Source organism: Primulina tabacum, chromosome 17, assembly GCF_025594145.1.
Source record: "Primulina tabacum isolate GXHZ01 chromosome 17, ASM2559414v2, whole genome shotgun sequence".
Lineage (NCBI taxonomy): Eukaryota > Viridiplantae > Streptophyta > Magnoliopsida > Lamiales > Gesneriaceae > Primulina > Primulina tabacum.
The window spans coordinates 14,530,669-14,548,079 of NC_134566.1; the positions used below are offsets into that span (position 1 = coordinate 14,530,669).

The 17,411-nt window shown below is 35.8% G+C and overlaps 1 protein-coding gene across 1 annotated transcript; it reads right to left on the bottom strand.

The window, feature by feature from the left end:
• Positions 1-14,022: 14,022 nt before the first annotated feature.
• Positions 14,023-15,393, bottom strand: LOC142530527 (uncharacterized). Its single transcript, XM_075636360.1, has one exon. The coding sequence runs from the start codon at positions 15,391-15,393 to the stop codon at positions 14,023-14,025; it is 1,371 nt and encodes a 456-aa protein (XP_075492475.1).
• Between the last annotated feature and the right edge of the window lie 2,018 nt (positions 15,394-17,411).

A 17,411-nucleotide genomic window follows, 5' to 3' on the forward strand; every position in this document is an offset into this window, starting at 1 on the left:
ACAGAAAAAATAAGCAGCTCAGAAATAAATTGATATCGTTGATTAAAGTACAGTGGAACAGATATGGTGTCGAGAAGGCAACTTGGGAATTAGAAGATAAAATGAGACATAAATATCCAGAGTTATTCAAATGAAGTACGCTTCTATTCTCGGTTTTATTTTCAGTATTGATCATTACGTGTTAGACTTGAAATTGATGATTGATTTCGAGGACGAAATCTATTTTTAGAGGGGAGGAATTGTAATGCCCGAATTTAAAAAAAAATAAAAATAAAAAATGTGGCAGTAGTTGTGATTGTTTATGGCTTTACGTTATGGTATGAATGGTAATGAATGTTATAGAATTGAATAGATAATGGATGGGTAGAATCAAAGGTTGAATTTGAGCTAAATAGGTAATGAAAGTGCAGAAACGGTATGAAAAATATGACAGTAGTTGTGGTTTTTAGCATAATGTTTTGTATATTGATCCAAATGATGTGAGGCTACTTTCATTAGAAAGATAAGACATAAAGCTATAACTTTCATGTTTTGAGTTTTGGTCAAATCATTAGGAAAGACGAGACAAAAGTGGCCTGAAGTGTGTCGTGTGTATCGTCGTTCCTGCACTGACACATGTTGAGAGATTGAGCATAACTCTTTACTCAGACCTCCAAATGACATGAGGCCAATTGGAGATGGAATCCAAGACATAGGGCTACAACTTTAATGTTAACCACTTTTGCAAATTCGGAAGCTAAAAATGCATTTTTTGACAGAATGTGGCGCGCCCCTGCGCCAGATCTCGCACGATGGCGCGCCCAATGCTGAAGTTTTGTTGTTTGGGTAAAATGGGGCGCGCGGGTGCGTCGGATCACGCGCCACCGCGCCCAGCACATGTTTAAAAATGTGTTTTGAGATTGGGAATGAATAAATATGGTTTGGGAAGTGTATTTATATCATTTTCTCTTCCCTTTTTCCTACTCCATCGGTTTAGAGCTAGGGTTCCTCATTTCTCCTTCAATCCAATTTCTTCCAAGACATTAATCTTTGATTGAAGCCTTAATCTTTGCTTGGAGATTTAAAGTTCTTCTCCTCAAGAGTTTAGAAGCAATGTAAGAAAGCTTATTTCCTTGTGTTAGTGATTGAAGGGAAAACAATGGGTTGCTTGGTTTGAGTGTTGAGGTAAATTTGTTAATATAATGATTGATGGTATTATTATTGTTATTGTGTTGTAGGATTATTGTCAGGTGTTAAGATTATCAAATCTTCAAGTGGTTGTAAGTAGATTCTTCCTTTGAATGCATCTCATGAGCTATGTTTATGATAAATGAAGATTCAATTGATTTTAGCTTATTTAAATCATTGATTATGTATATTGTATGCATTGATATTTTGAAAAGAAATGGAATTGAAGACAAGGGCAAAGTAAAGGAGCTAACTTTTTAGCACGCTAGCCACGTGTTTGACAAAATGATTCAATGAATGTTTTTATGGCATATTACGGTTAAGAAATGATACGGATTACTTCTTTAGACAATTGTTGGGATTTGAGTTTTCTTGAATATCCAATTTGCGGATCTTGATTTGAAGTAGTATTGAATTAATTATGAATTTTGAACAGAAACTACTTTGTTTTGATAAATGATCCGAGTTCTTGAGTTATAGTAGAACTCAGAGGTTCAAGACTTCTCAACTACACATTTCGATCTCTTTTTGATAATATTTGAAAGGTATGTTACGGTCGGTAACATATGAGGTAAAAGTATCATTTTTATTTTAAATTGAAAATTCGATGGCTTGATGAATTACTTGTGATTTGTTGATGATTGATCTATTGAGATGAGCTTATTATGATATTGACTTGATGAGATTGAAATGCATCATTACATTGCATATTGAGCCACTTATCGATTCAGATTTGATATGGCGGAGGTCGCCTTGATTTATTGATTTTTTGGACGTATGGGGCTATAGTTGAGTTGGCATAGTGTATGCGGAGGTCGCTCCTATGGCCTGAATACTCTCTATAGGCGCACCATAGTCTTGGGGATTGTAGAACACAACACCCCACCCCGAGCGGATGAGTCGGTGGATGTTGCTGGGGGATTCTCTTTCCTTGGGTACCCTATGATCAGATGATTCACTTGATCTTGAGATTTATTGACAGCCCACAGCTTCTGATCATACATTGCATTATATTGCATCTTTATGAGTTTATATGAACTATGTGAAATTAAATTTTCATATGTTATTGATTGTATCATACTGGGTTTATACTCACCGGCACGTCGGCTATATCTTGTTTTCATGTGCTTGACGGTAGGTGAGGCGAGGCTTGGGATGCCAGAGTTCAGCTCCAGGCGAGGAGATACGAGTTAGAGTGGGATTCTCGGGTCTTAGGAGCTATTTGATGATGTTTGAATTACTTTGGTTCACTACTTTATTTTGGCACATAAAATTTATATTTCAAACATTTATAACCTTTAAATTATTTTGACGATGTTTATGTGGATTTATGAACCACAAATTATGTATTTTACTCAATCATTTGGTCTGTTACAATTTTAATTATTAGTATTAGATGTGGGGCCCGGGGCCCCACACAAGTATACCAATTTGAGGATATTGCCTCAGACGAAAGTATATATGAAGAAGAAGAAATCTTAATTCAGAAAGGATATGATGGAACGGAATCAGAATTTGACTGAAAACGAGGTGTTTCGACATGAAACACATGAAGATTTATATGATTTCTTTAGTCAGTAAACAATATCCCATAACATGGTCCAAAGAATCATAAGAGAAAATCCTAGTCTTCATATGTATCAGGGATTCTCTGCAGGACATGTAGAAAAATTCTTAGGAAGTCTTGGCCTAAGAAATAAAAGCATCATCTAATCTATAAAGTTTTCAAAAAGGAAATGACAATTCCGATGAACCTTATAGGAAATAGAATGGAGATGCAACTAATTCCTTCCGAAGAATTAAGGAAGAATTACAAAAACTCAAGATAAAATAGCACGAACTATGTCCTGGATTCATATCGGAGCAATCCAGATTATGATAAAAGCTACTTTTAAAGAAGGAATAGATTCACCAATTGATATCGCTATATGCGATAAACGAATGGGTAACCTTCAAGATTCAGTACTGGGAACAATCTCAAGAAATCTCTATGCAGGAAAAATTGTAGCAGTAATTTATCCAAGAATTTCCTACAACCTGACAGATCGAGATTTCAACCGAGCTTTGATGTTGCATCAAAACTTCAAAGAAAAAAAGCTGATGAAAAAGGGTAATAGATTGTATTATATTACCTATCAAATTTCATATGTTCTATCTAATACACATCATTCATAATTGTTTATTAGAAATGAGTTTATTGAAATACCTAAGATATATGGAAAAATGGCTCAGGCAATTTATTCAGAAAAAGTTGAGTTTTCCTTAATACAAGAAACATATATCCAAATACAAGACAAACCGATTCTATAGAGGAATCAAAGTCTTAGATTGAAATCAAGAAGACTATATTTTCAAGGAGATAGAATTATGAGCTACATGTGGAAAAAACACATGTCCAAGAAACCCAACAGACCCTAAAAAACTTTTCGACAATAGGAAAACTTAGATGTCCAGAAAAGTGGAATGAAGTAGAAATAGTATTTGATATTACGAAACAAATGAATCAATTTCTTTGTAATATCATATACTATTTAGAAAAACCTATGATAGGAACTTACCAAGGAATGATCAACATTGAAAAATTAGAAGTTCATATCAAAGGAATCCCAGGAAAAGAACCAGATTGATTTGTTCTGGGGCTAGAGTTTCTTGAGGAAGATAAACCTTGGAAACATCTAGAATATCGAATAGATTTTATGGCTGAGGATAAAATGTGAAAAATTCAACGACCACAAGCCTATTCTCGATATACATTCCAGTAAGAATGTTATATGAATAATATAAGACAGAATATTTTGCTACTTATATTGATCCAGGCGCTGGAATCTGTATAGTAAAAAGAGGAGTTTTTCTAAATAATTTGGAAGAAGATTTACCTGAGATTGGTGGAAGAGATTTCTCTAAAAGGATTTTTTATCTTATGTAAAGGGATTAAAATGACAGAAATCGTGATTGGAGGTGCTGGACAAACACATTGGTATAAAGTAAAAAAACCATCAATTTATATTCGTGATACAAGAGCTGACATTCTGTTCGGAAATAATTTTATACAAATGTTTAAGTCCTACACGCAAGAAAATGAGACTCCTTGTGATCACAAAATCATAGTTCAGAGACTAAGAGATGCATTTTACAGAAAATTGTCAATTCAGTTTTGCAGCAAGTGTGGTGATGAAGAAAAACTTCTGAACCCAAACATGAAGGATTCTAGAAGGTTTGGAGAAACAACGCTCCAATTAAGAGCAGATAAGAAGCTCCAACCATAAGAAATAGAATGCCTCAAGATAGCTCTACAATATAACGAGGTAGAGTTTGAATCAAGGGTATCATTATAAGATGTCAAGAGAAGGATCAAAGAAAATTACAATGAAGATCATTTGGCATGGTGGGATAAAAATCAACTCAAAGCTTGCCTTAAAATTAAAGAAGGTAAAGAGTATGAATTTTTCTGATGTAAGCCTATCTCGATAAACATAGTTAATCAAATGGATAAACAAATTATAATATAGGAACATCTGGATAATGGCTTGATCAAAGTAGGAATTTCACCATACAGCAGCCCATGATTTCTTGTAAAAGATCATGGTGAGATAAATAGGAACAAACACATAATAATTATTAATTACCAAGAAATTACTAAGGTTATGGAGTTTGATAGGTATTTTATACCTAGTAAAGAACGTCTAATTAGTTGCATACGCAATGCGAAGATATTCTCTAAATTTGATTGTAAGCAAGAAATTCATAATTTTTTCCACACCACAAGGACACTATATTTGGAAAGTATTACCATTGGATTAGCTAATTCACCTCAGATATTTCAAAGGAAAATGGATAATCTATTTAAAGATTATTTCTAATTTATGTTTGTCTATATTGACGATGTTTTAATTGTGTCTAAAAAATATGGAGGAACATACCAAGCATTAGAGATTTTCTCTAAAGTTTGCGAGGAATAATGACTAGTTTTATCTGAAAAGAAAGCAGTCATTGCCACAAGAAATATTGAATTCCTCGGAATAGAAATCGATGAGTCTGGAATAATTTTGTAGGATCATATGGTAGAAAAGGTAAAAACTTTTCCAAACGAGCTAAAAGAAAATAAACAACTTAGAAATTTTCTAGGAGTTGTTAATTTTGTTGGGATGTTTATTAAAAACCTAGCAAAACACAAGAAAATGTTTAGTTCATTACTGAAAAAAGATGCGAAATTTATATGGACGAAAGAACACACCCAGGGACTTAGCCAACTCAAGGAGATTTATAAAAATCTTCCGAAAATGGCTATTCCCCAGGATGAAGATGATATGATATTATATACAGATGTCAGTGATTATTGGTGGGCGGCAGTTTTAACCAAGCTTACACCAGAAGGAGTACAGCTATGCAGATATTGCAGTGGACTTTTCTCAAATGCAGAAGCCATAAGATGGCATATCAACGAAAAATATTTTTATTCAGTAAAAAGGCTTTTGAAAATGGCCATTATTTTTACTTTCAAAGAAATTTACGTTAAAAGTTGATAACACATAGATAAAAGTTTTTTTGAAGAATAGAATAAAATCTAAACCTGAGAAAGCCAGATTATTAAGATGACAAGCGTTATGTCAAAACTGTATTTTTGATATTGTGATTATTAAATCTCGTGAAAATATTTTTGCAAATTTTTTAACAAAAGATGGACAACGGTGATATTGATGACATCATAAAAATGCAAAGGCATTTGAGGGAACACCTTGAAATGCTTCAAAACGGGTTTAATAAGCTTGCCCTAAATGCAGAAGTTGCGGGTAGGCTACAACAAGCCGATAAGAGAATTGTCTCTGATTGAATTACAGGATGTTTACAGGCTTATACTCAGCTATGGTCTGTAATGCAATAGCCTATCCTCCAAGGCATTGAGAAGCCACTGGTTTCTCAAATAGAGAGTTTTCGAGTACACGACTCTATACCTGGAGCAACGGATTCAAATACCTCTAGCACAAGTGTTATGTCAGGATCATCCCCAGATAAGTCGACCAAAACAAAAATTGAAACTTCAGATTCCTATCTCGAGTCTTTAAGTCAACCCTTCACCTCGGGGATTGAAGAGGGAAAGATCAACCTTAGACCTAAGACAGACAATGGTAAATCTAAAATTGATACTAATGAAGCTACAATTTCTCCATTTCAGGTTTATCAAAAAATTTGGGAGAAATTAAAAACAAGAATATGCATTAACCCTGCCACGATTGGGGTTGATGTTTCAGGAAAATATCATAGAGTATGGATGAAACCAAAATTCATATCCAAAAGAAGTAAAAGCTTGGTATAAATTCGGAGCTCTTGCCTCGGTTTATATTACATCACTCAGCTTCCCCGAAATTTCAGGACTACCTAAATGAATTCGGGAAGCGGTTCATAAAACATGAGCAAATAACGACTATTTGTTCAGAGATGACATTCTGTAGCTATACTTCTTTAGTGCAGTACCAGAACTAGCAGGAAAAGGCTCTCATGAAGCCTTTCATTTCATCAAGTTAAGGCGGTCAGATATTAATGTTCAAAAAATTCATCAAGAATCATTCGACAGAAGAAACGCCCTTGTTGCTTCAATAACTGAAGATGACATTTCCACCACAAGAGCAAGGGGTCAATGAGTCTGTCTAACCGAGATGAAAAAATTCAAGTTTCCGTTTAAGTTTTTACATAATTCTGTAAACGGATCATTCCTGTTAAATACTATGACAGGAAAAACAACAAGTTTTGCAGAAGATTTATTTGAAAAGAAAAAAAATCTTTTTTGGAATAGCAAGCTTCCGGGGAGTAAAGAAACTCGTCGGAAATTCTGCAACATGGCTCATGTGGAAAGATGGTCAAAACAGATCTGTACAGAGTGTCCAAATCAAAAGGAGCCAGAATTTGGCAAGGGCTTCAGATCTAGGTCAGACAGAAAGCATCTTGTAGAGACAGGACCAAGTGATAAAGGACCACAATCACATTTTTTCTCGAGGACACAAAAAATTTAACATTCCTCGACAAAAAATAAATGGGCATGTGGCCACAGTCACGTTCTACTCGAGGAAACCAAAAGCTAAAGATTCTTTGACGATAGCAATTGGGCACATGGTTTTCCCACTATCAAAAGACTTGGACCCAAATACAACTATAAATAAAGAGTAAATGGGAACAAGAAAAATACACCAGATTTAAAACGAAGTTTGGAACCAAATAAAAATGTATTATACATATTTTAAGGTTTCTAAAAGACAGATTAAGGTGATAAGAAAGCAGTTGGTGATTTTCAAATATCTCTACAAACAGTTAAAATAAGTAGGGAATGAGATCTCAGCTGATATGATACAGACACATATCTACTGGTTATGCCGGGAGATAAATATGGGAGAACAAGTTGTTTCTAGATTAATGATCTAGAAAAAGACAATTCAAGAAAAGATGGGAGAGACCATTCAACCACCCACTCAAGAGATAGTGTCAACCACAACTGGAAGGCATTAAAAAAAGCTAAAGCAAGTTTTGAAGTCCGGAATTCAAATCTGCAAAGGACTTCTATAAATAACAAGGCATAAGGAAGATGAATGCATCATTCAACCTCTTCATTTTCTTTCAAAACATTGTATTATTTTCTTTCCAGTTTATGTATGTTTTAATTTTGGCTACTATAAGTAGCTAAACAAGTTTCTCCTCCTCTACAGGAGGTTACTATGTAATAATAGTTTGTATATTTGAATAAAAAGACCAAGGATTTTTGCCCCTCTCATGTATTAGTTTCAAATTGAACTATTTTGCTATACACCCTGAGGTAGAAAATGAAACATGGTTGTGTTAAGTGTTGTTGAATGAATCTACATCAGAAATTATTGGTTGCGATTGTGTGATTGGGCTGTGAGGAGGAGTCTGTAAAAATCGGTAGATATAACCCGATGGCACTCTGGTCAAAGAGGTAAACTATTCAATTTATTAAACGGAAGTATGATGGGTCATTTATAAAAAAAATTTGATCATCAGAACATGTATATGAGCTGGAAACCTTGTGCAGCTGCATGTCTTGAGGCTATATGCTTTGAAGAACAGATTGATAGGTAAAAAAATATCACGTACCATAATTAGGGGAATTAAGGATATTTTGGGAAATTTTAAAATATTGGAGAGTTAAAAACAAAGATTTGAGGGGATGTGGAGTAAAGAGAAAGTTGAGTATGGAGATGAGAAGTGAATACCAAGTTGCCCAAAATATAATTAGTTATGCATATCAAGTTCTCAAAAGAGCAAGAGTTGTTTAGTCAAATCAAAAGATTGAAGACGCTTCGTATCGGAGAAGACAAGATAGTTTTTAATAGATTTAGTTGGTATATATTTTGACTCAACACTTTGAATTTTTCTAATTTTTCAACATTATATCAAATTAGAAGAGAAACCTAATGGTCAATCTAGCTTATCCAGTGACTTAGAACGTCCCTCGACTATCATGAAAATTGTTGAAGGATCGTTTGCTGAGCATCTTTCGGATGCTTCAAACAAAATATTTTCCAATGAGCTGTAATAGCTCGTATTCTAATAATATTAACACCGATGAATTAGATCGAGTTTGATTAAAAACCAAGCGGAAGAAACTCGAAGTAATCCTTCGTGAAGAAAACTGTTATATTAGAAAATGTTTTAACTTATGTAAACTGAATAACCGAAAAAAGGTAGATTAGTTTTTGCATTCATCAGTTCAGTTATGGTGACAACTGAACTGACGGATACTCTAACTGATCCAAACAATTTGAAAACAATAGTTAATCAGTTAAATACACAAGATATATTTATGGATGTTTGGAGACTTCAACTGCTCCTACGTCACCCCTTCTACCGCCTCGGGTAGGATTCACTAGAAGACTTTGATTTATACAAACACTTGTACAAACCACTCAGCTAGGACTTACACTACTGCCTAAACTGAACTCCTAGCTACGACTGAAGGCAGCACCTTCCAACCAACACTTTTTTAATGTCTACGTGTCAAAAGACTACATGCACAAGTTTAACGTCTTTGTGCAAGACTGTATATGAGTGGTTGAGAGAATTTGTGTGTAAGAAATGAACAAGGATGTTCTTACACACTGAGGGAAAATGGCTTTTAAACTAAGCAGATAACACGTTAAAGTGTCCCTCTGGGTTGAATGCTTCTGAAAGCAGATGTGCAATGTGCGTGCCCTTTCTTTTCTCTCTTGAAGAAGCTTTTTGTATTGTATCTCATTCTTTTTCTTTAGCTTCTCCTTGTTGTATATTCTTATTCTTGTTATTGAGTCTTCACTGATTTCTCTTTATATAGACGGGAAAACTGAACAGAGAGTGAGACTCGTTTATTGTATCCGTTGCATCTTGAATTCATTTCTTGGACTTTGTGCCTCGACTTTTCGACTGCCTTTCTTAAACGTTTTGTCTTTAATACTCTGATGCAACGTCCATTATTGTCCTTTGACTGGACAATGGCTTTGTACCTTCACGTATAGCTGGACTCTACTGAAAGAGTTTGTCTTCATCCATAACTGAAAGATCATGACTGATGCTTCGAACTGGTCAGCTGAACTGATCTTCAGCTGAGATGGTGAAATCAGTTGACTCGTCAGTTGAACTGATTTCACTCTTGTTCAATTGAACTGATCAGCTGGGTTTCTTCATCAGTTGAACACTCTTTCGGCTGGCCAGGCTTTTGAGGTTCTCCTGCTGAACCACCTATCAACTGGACTGCTCAATTGATGTAACAGTTAGACTGATTCAGTTTGTACGATCATTTAGGTCTTCAGCTTGCGATGTAAACAGCTCGTGAGTGATCCTAGCTGCTGCACACTAAGATAGATTGTTAGTAACAATGTAACATAATTAATAAGTTTTGTTATCATCAAAATCAAGATTGCGAACTTGAAAAGTTCCAACAATTGTCTTGGTTTATGTTATATAAAGGGCATTTTCAATATTTTGTAACGAATTTCATCCGAAAAATACACATGTGGGCCCAAGGAGTGCAAAAACATTTTTTTGGTTAGTCATTACTGCAAGAAAAAGAATCGATTTGATAAAGACTGAACACACATATAATTATTGAGACAAAGATTTATTGATCATATGCTTTTTTTCCTAACTATCAAAAATATATTTTTATTAAGCCTTAAATAAAGACAAGGAATATTTGGACATTAGCAATGGGTTGACAAAATAAGTTTTAATGCTAAAAGATTAGCAAAATGGAAAATATTAAAAAGAAGAAATGCTCGATTAATCTATATATTATCCCCCATTTTTAACTTCTTGATTGAAAGAATAAACACATATATGTAGGGGTGAGCATTCGGTAACCGAAACGAATTAGCCATAATCGAACCGAATCGAAATATTTAGCCATAATCGAACCGACTGAATTAATTTTCATAACCAATGAAAACCGAACCGAATTAAAATAGGTTAATTCGGTCGGTAACCGAATTAACCGATTAGTTTTATTTTAAAAATTTTGATTTAACTTTAATTATATATGTAATTTTTCTTGGACACTACGGTCTACAAAAATACATAAAAATATAAAATCACACACATCACAAATGTATAAGTTTTGTTTGAATACAATTAATACATTTTATATCGATTTTAAAATTAAAAATTAAAATATATATAAAAATTGATGAATAATAAAAACTTATTAAATAATAGTATTTATTATATTGGTTAATTCGGTTAACCAATTTCAAAATTTTGAAAATCGTAACCGAACCGAATTAACAGATATAAACGATTTTTTTAATTTGAAAAATGAATTTCCAAAATAACCGAACCGAATTTTCGAATTGGCTCAGTTCGATCGATTAATTCGGTTTAATCGAAATCTTGCTCACCCCTACGTATATATTTTTATCTATCACTAATATTCCCAGAATAAATATAGAACGTTTTCTTACATCAACGAAAAAAATTATTGAGAAATTCATTTACAATAATGAAAGAAAACAAGAAAATATTAATAAAAATCGCATATACAATAACCTGCAATTGCAAACCACACTTTTCAATTAAACATAGCAGACAAACTCAAATAAAAAATAAAAACGTTTATGGGATCTAACTTGCATTCAACTCTATAAATTATTTGCATCCATATAATTAATATTCACAAAACTATTGAGAGCCAAACCCAAATAAATCAAAAACCAAAAAGCTCAATGGGCCCTTTTTAGGTGAAATGTTGGACCAACTACCCATGAAATAAGGCTCATATATTTAGTTTTTGGATGAATTTTTTAAAATAAAATCTTTTGTGGACAACATATGATATTTTCATTATTAAATTTTATTTTTTTGGTTATGATTGAGACTTAAACATAACTCAACCCCAAAAGTCAACTCAAAAAAGAGGATTGTCCAAGTCCATATATGCAACTAACTCTCAGATATTTTATCTGACTGACGTGGGACAACTAATATTTTTTATTACAAAGTAAAAAAAATTATTATTTTGAAATTTTGATATGGGACAGATGCTCCTTTGGTCTTAATACCACTACACCAATCATCTATTGTTCGATTTATTAAATATAAAGATATTGCATTTATTTTATCAAAAAATTTAGCGTAGAGGGAATACCGATTGCTCTCTCCATATTGGTTATAGAAATTTCAATTAGTGTTGATGTGGTTAATTTTTCTAACACATCTGCAATGTATGGTATCACTCCTGGAAATCACTCTAGTGCAGCAGCATAAGTTTTAGCAATTCGGGAAGCTCTCGATTGGCTGAAAGGACTGCAAGTTCATGGAGTGAAAACTGAATCTGATGCACCAGTGGTTGTTGTGGCTTCTCAATGGCAAAAACTTGTGTGACACGGTCTCACGGGTCGTATTTATGAGACAGAGCTCTTATTTGAGTTATCCATGAAAAAATATTATTTTTTATGCTAATAATATTACTTTTTATTGTGAATATCGGTAGGGTTGACCCGTTTCACAAATAAAGATTTGTGAGACCGTCTCACAAGATACCTACTCCTTCTCAATGATTCAATTTAAGATTTTTTTACGCTTCGGATTGATTATAGATGACTGCAAAACCTTAGTTCTAGATTATTAAGTTCTAGTTTCGTTTTATGTGATCAGACAACCTATATTTTATTTATGGTCACTGATTTTATGTCTGATCAAAGGAGCTGGGTTCAACATTCCCTTGCCCTTATTTCAAACGTAGTTGCTCTTTTACTTGTATAGTTGTATTGATAACATGTCTCTTTTGTCAAAAAAAGTAGTTCCTTTTCAGTTTTTTATTAATTTCATGGATGTATACAAATGTGTGATCTCGGGACCTTTATCAAGGTTTGACAAAAAATCTGTGAATAGTTTAATTTACCTAATTTTCAAGGTAGTGTTCTCTTTTTGGTTAAATTTTCTAGTTATTTGGGAATTTTATGTAGCAACTACTGATTTGAACGTGAGAGTATCTACATTGGAAACTCTGACGCTTGTGACTTTGCTTTGTAATGCATGTATCAACCTACGAAGTTCGTTATTTGGACTATTTAGTATTAACTAATTACCCGGAGCTCCACGTACTATTCAGTATTATTGTATTAACTACTGATTTGAGCGTGAGAATGTCTGCATTAGAATCATCATCCAACTCTACTGTTAAACTCCTAATGGAATTCTACGGTTACAATCCTCCGAAAAGTTATCAGTCCCAATTTGTTGCCACTGCTCAAGAGTGGAAAGACTTGTGATGGGCTGTGGCATCATTATTCAGCCTACTAAATCGGGCTCATATTATTTGTAATTATTTACTTTGGCTCTTATCCATGTCCATAAATTCAAAACGCTCCGAAAATCTGTAAATAACTCAAGTCGCCTCATTTTTAATGTACACTATATATCTTTTTAGTCGAATAGTTTAGGTTTTTGAGAGTTTTATCGAGCAACTACTCGCTTAAGCGCCAGTGTCTATGACAGAAACCCCTAAAGCTTCTGATGATGTATGTAACAATCCACATAGTCATGATCTATAAATAGATTAAATCAATTCATTTTCAAAGTACACTATTTTTTTAGTTAAATAATTAAGTCTTTAGAATTTTTATCGAGCAACTACTGACTTAAGCATCGAAATATACACACCAAGAATCATTGGCGTCTCTGATTTTGTTTTGTGATGCAAGTAATTGCACACGAAAGTTCTTTGTACTATCAAATATGGACCGATCAACCAGATGTCCACGGACTACCACATCTTCTCAAATGGGCCATTTCTATTTTTTTCAACATCAATATATATATATATATATATATATAGACACACACACACACTACGAATATTTGGTTGTAATATACACGTACTCACATGATAAAGCTAAATAAAAACAATTGGATGGCAGCGGACCTGACGTCACAATTCACACATTACAGAAAAGTCAATTTACACTTGCACCAAATTTGGGCACAAATGACAAAACGACGCTGTATCGTAGTCGAAGACTCGTGAATCTTCATATATACCAAATTAATGCGTACAATCCACGTGCACGTAGCCGAACGAAATTGGAATATTTATGGACTACGCAATAATTATATATATAAATTTGAATTTATATTTATTTTCGTTAAAAGTAACTAACTGTTGCTCTCATTATAAGTTTGCACGGATTGTTTTATACAAATATAGGGACACGAACAACAATTTAGAAATATTTCTATCTACGAGTAGGTCTCTTGTGAGACGATCTCACGAATTTTTATCTGTGAGACGGACCAGTCCTATCGATATTCACAATAAAAAGTAATACTTTTTTTTACGGTAAAGATTGTAACTTTATTACGAGAAAGTAAGATCATTCATTACAAGATCAACCAACCAAAAAGGAAAATTTCCATGGCCCCAAACAAAAGGGGATTGAGAAGAAATAGCAAACGAAGCAAGTTTGTGGGCAACAACATTCTCCAAACGACTAACATGACACAGAGAGATTTGTGTTGACCGATCAATAATCTATTAATGTCCAAAGCAATTGCACCGATGTAACTGAAATCTTCAGCTGGGTTGGTGACTGCTTGCACCGCCAGAAGAGAATCAGTTGTGATATCATGGATATTTAAATCTTGTTCTAGGATCACCCGTAATCCTTCTCGAATGGCCACCAATTCCCCATGGACCACCGATATTGGCTTATAAATTTTTCTCCCAAAGGCTATCAGGATATGGCCCTCATGGTCGCGCATTGTCCCACCGATTGAGTAATTCCCAGTAGCCTCATTAAGCGCAGCATCCACTTCCAATCGCCTTTGGTCCACCTGCGGTCGCTTCCAACGTGCCAAAGGAGATGCCAGGCTACGCTTATGGCCAGGGATAAGAGACTCTTGAGCCGATTGATAATCTCGAAGCAAGGATTCACTCCAGTCCACCTCCAACCGATCAGACCTGAGGCCCCTATCATGAATAAGACGAGTTCTGGCTTGCCAGACAGCCCATGTCCTCATCACAAAGGTCTCGAAATCAGTTTTAGTAAGCACGTCTTTCATCCGCAAGAATATTTCGATAAAGTCAGAATAATGGAGTAGCTTCAGAGTCGTCATGAACACCGAATCCTTCCAACTTCGTTTAGCCACCGGGCACCAAAAGAGAGCATGGCAAGTTGAGTCCATATGATGGTGGCATAAATGACAGGAAGCCGAGACAAGAACATGATGCGCCATCAAGTTTGCTTGTATCGGAATTATATTTGAGAGAGCTCGCCACCAAAAAATACGGACTTTAGACGGCACCGACATTGACCAGAGAAATTTCCACCACTTTTTAGAATGGAGAACCGAGCTATGAGTTGGGGGTTTATAGAATCCAATGTTGAGTTTATACACATCTTTCACCGAATACTTCCCTTTTACATCGTGAAACCAGTATCTCGAGTCCTCAGACGACCCTATAGCTATCGGAAGCGTCATAACCTCTTGGACGATATAGGAAGGAAGAATCTTATGCAACAAGGTTTCATTCCAAGATCCATTCAAAATCAGAGTGTTAACAGTTTCAAGGTCGAATTGGTATCCCGGAGGCCGACTCAGGGACTGAATACCCGGGATCCAAGGATCCTGGAATGTTGAGATTTTCTCACCGGCACAAACCCGCCAGCGAAGTCCCTCCTGTAATAGAGATCTACTCCATAAAAGCGATCGCCAAATAAACGAAGGGTTTGATCCAAGGGAAGCTTGCATAATGTCCTGGTGTTAAAATATCTTGCCTTGAGGACTCGCGCCACTACAGATTCAGGTGCACTGACTATTCTCCATAGTTGTTTTGCTAGCAGAGCTTTATTAAAAGATTCGAGCTGCCGAAATCCCAAGCCACCCATACACTTAGGGACACATAATGTTTGCTAGGTTTTCCAGTGCATATTCCTCTTCCCGTCCTGCATACCCCACCAGAAGTTTGCACATTCCTTCTCTATTGCATTACTGATGGCCTTCGGGATGTGAAAGCAAGACATAGCATATATGGGAATCGACTGGAGTACGGATTTTATTAAAGTTTCTTTCCCACCGGCTGAGAAAGTCTTGTGACCCCATCCTTGCAATCTGGTTACCACCCTTTCAATTAGGTATCGGAACTGAATCTTCTTGGTTCTTAAGGAAAACGTCGGGAAGCCCAAGTATATCTCATGCCCCTGAGTTACAGATGTAGAAAGCTTATGTTTTATACTTTGAGTTATTGCCTCAGCAGTATTGGGACTGAAGGATAATGAGGATTTCTCAAAGTTGATGAGCTGGCCCGAAGCTTTTTCATATAGTAAGAGGCACTGGCGAATACCATCGCACTCCTCCACTGTTGCCTTAAAGAATATTAGGCTGTCATCTGCAAAAAATAGGTGAGAGATAGGAGGACAAGATGCAGCAATACGCAGACCTGTAATCAATTTTCGAGTTTCCCATGATTTCAGGATAGACGACAGGCCTTGGGCACATAGAATAAATAAGAATGGAGAAAGCGGGTCACCCTGACGCAACCCTCGCCCCGGACTCAAACTACCAATGATCTCGCCATTAAGTGCAAATGAGTATTTAACCAAACGAACACACCACATCACTTTTCCCACCCATGCTCGAGCAAATCCTAGTTTAATCATAATCTGTTCCAAGAAGCTCCACTCGATACGATCATATGCCTTACTCGTGTCCAGTTTCAAGGCCGCATATCCTTTCTTCCCCTTTTTCCTACTGTGGATCCAATGCAGAGCCTCGAACCCGAGAATAATATTATCGGTGATCAAACGACCCGGAACAAAGGCACTTTGGAACTCATCAACTGTATTCTTCGTAATAGGCCGAAGTCTATTTGTCAGGGCTCGGGCAGCAATCTTATAACACACATTGCACGGGCTAATTGGACGGAACTCTTTCATGGTCATAGGATTTTTAATTTTTGGGATAAGGGTGACAATGGTCTCCTTCCAGTCTGCAAACTGCCAACCTCCGTTTAGAGCTTCCGAAACCGCCAGGGACACTTCCTTACCAATTTCCTGCCAGTATTTTTGGAAAAAGAAAGCCGACATACCATCTGGTCCGGGAGCTTTGTCCGGATGCATATCAAACAAAGCATTCTTGACTTCCTCATATGAGAATGGCGCACATAGGATCGAGTTCATATCTTCAGAAACCTTTGGCACTATATGATCAAGGACTTGGGACGTAACCTGGTCCAAGGGGTTAGTAGACATGAATAAGTTGGAGGAGTAATTTAAGACAATTTCCGCCATACTGCCTTTGTCTGTACACCAGTCACCATGAGAAGATACCAGCCCAGTAATCAAGTTCTTAGCCCTTCTACGTGATGCACATATATGGAAATACTTTGAGTTTCTATCCCCATATGCGAGCCAGCTCGCTCTACTACGCTGTTTCCAATATATTTCCTCCTTGGATGCGAGGCTCTCGACCTCTTTCTCTAGCCTCTGAATATCAAATGCCGCGTCTTGCCACGTGTCATGAGTTTTTAAGCTATTAAGTGTGTCCCTTTTTTGTTTGATTTGTTGTGGAAGGAAACGGAATCGGTCACCTGCCCAATCCAACAGGGCTTTTTTGCATTGTAAAATGCGAGCGTGTAGACTTAGAGAAGCATCCAGCGAGCACCAGCCCCTGGAAATTACATCCGCGCAATCCTCCTCAGTGGCCCAGTGTGTTTCAAAGCGAAACTTAGAATTACGAGGGAAAATCTGTGTAGCTGCTCCTCCAAGTTC

Excerpts from the sequence above, each read along its gene's own strand:
- LOC142530527 (XM_075636360.1), bottom strand. The coding sequence starts at position 15,393 with ATGCAAGCTTCCCTTGGATCAAACCCTTCGTTTATTTGGCGATCGCTT.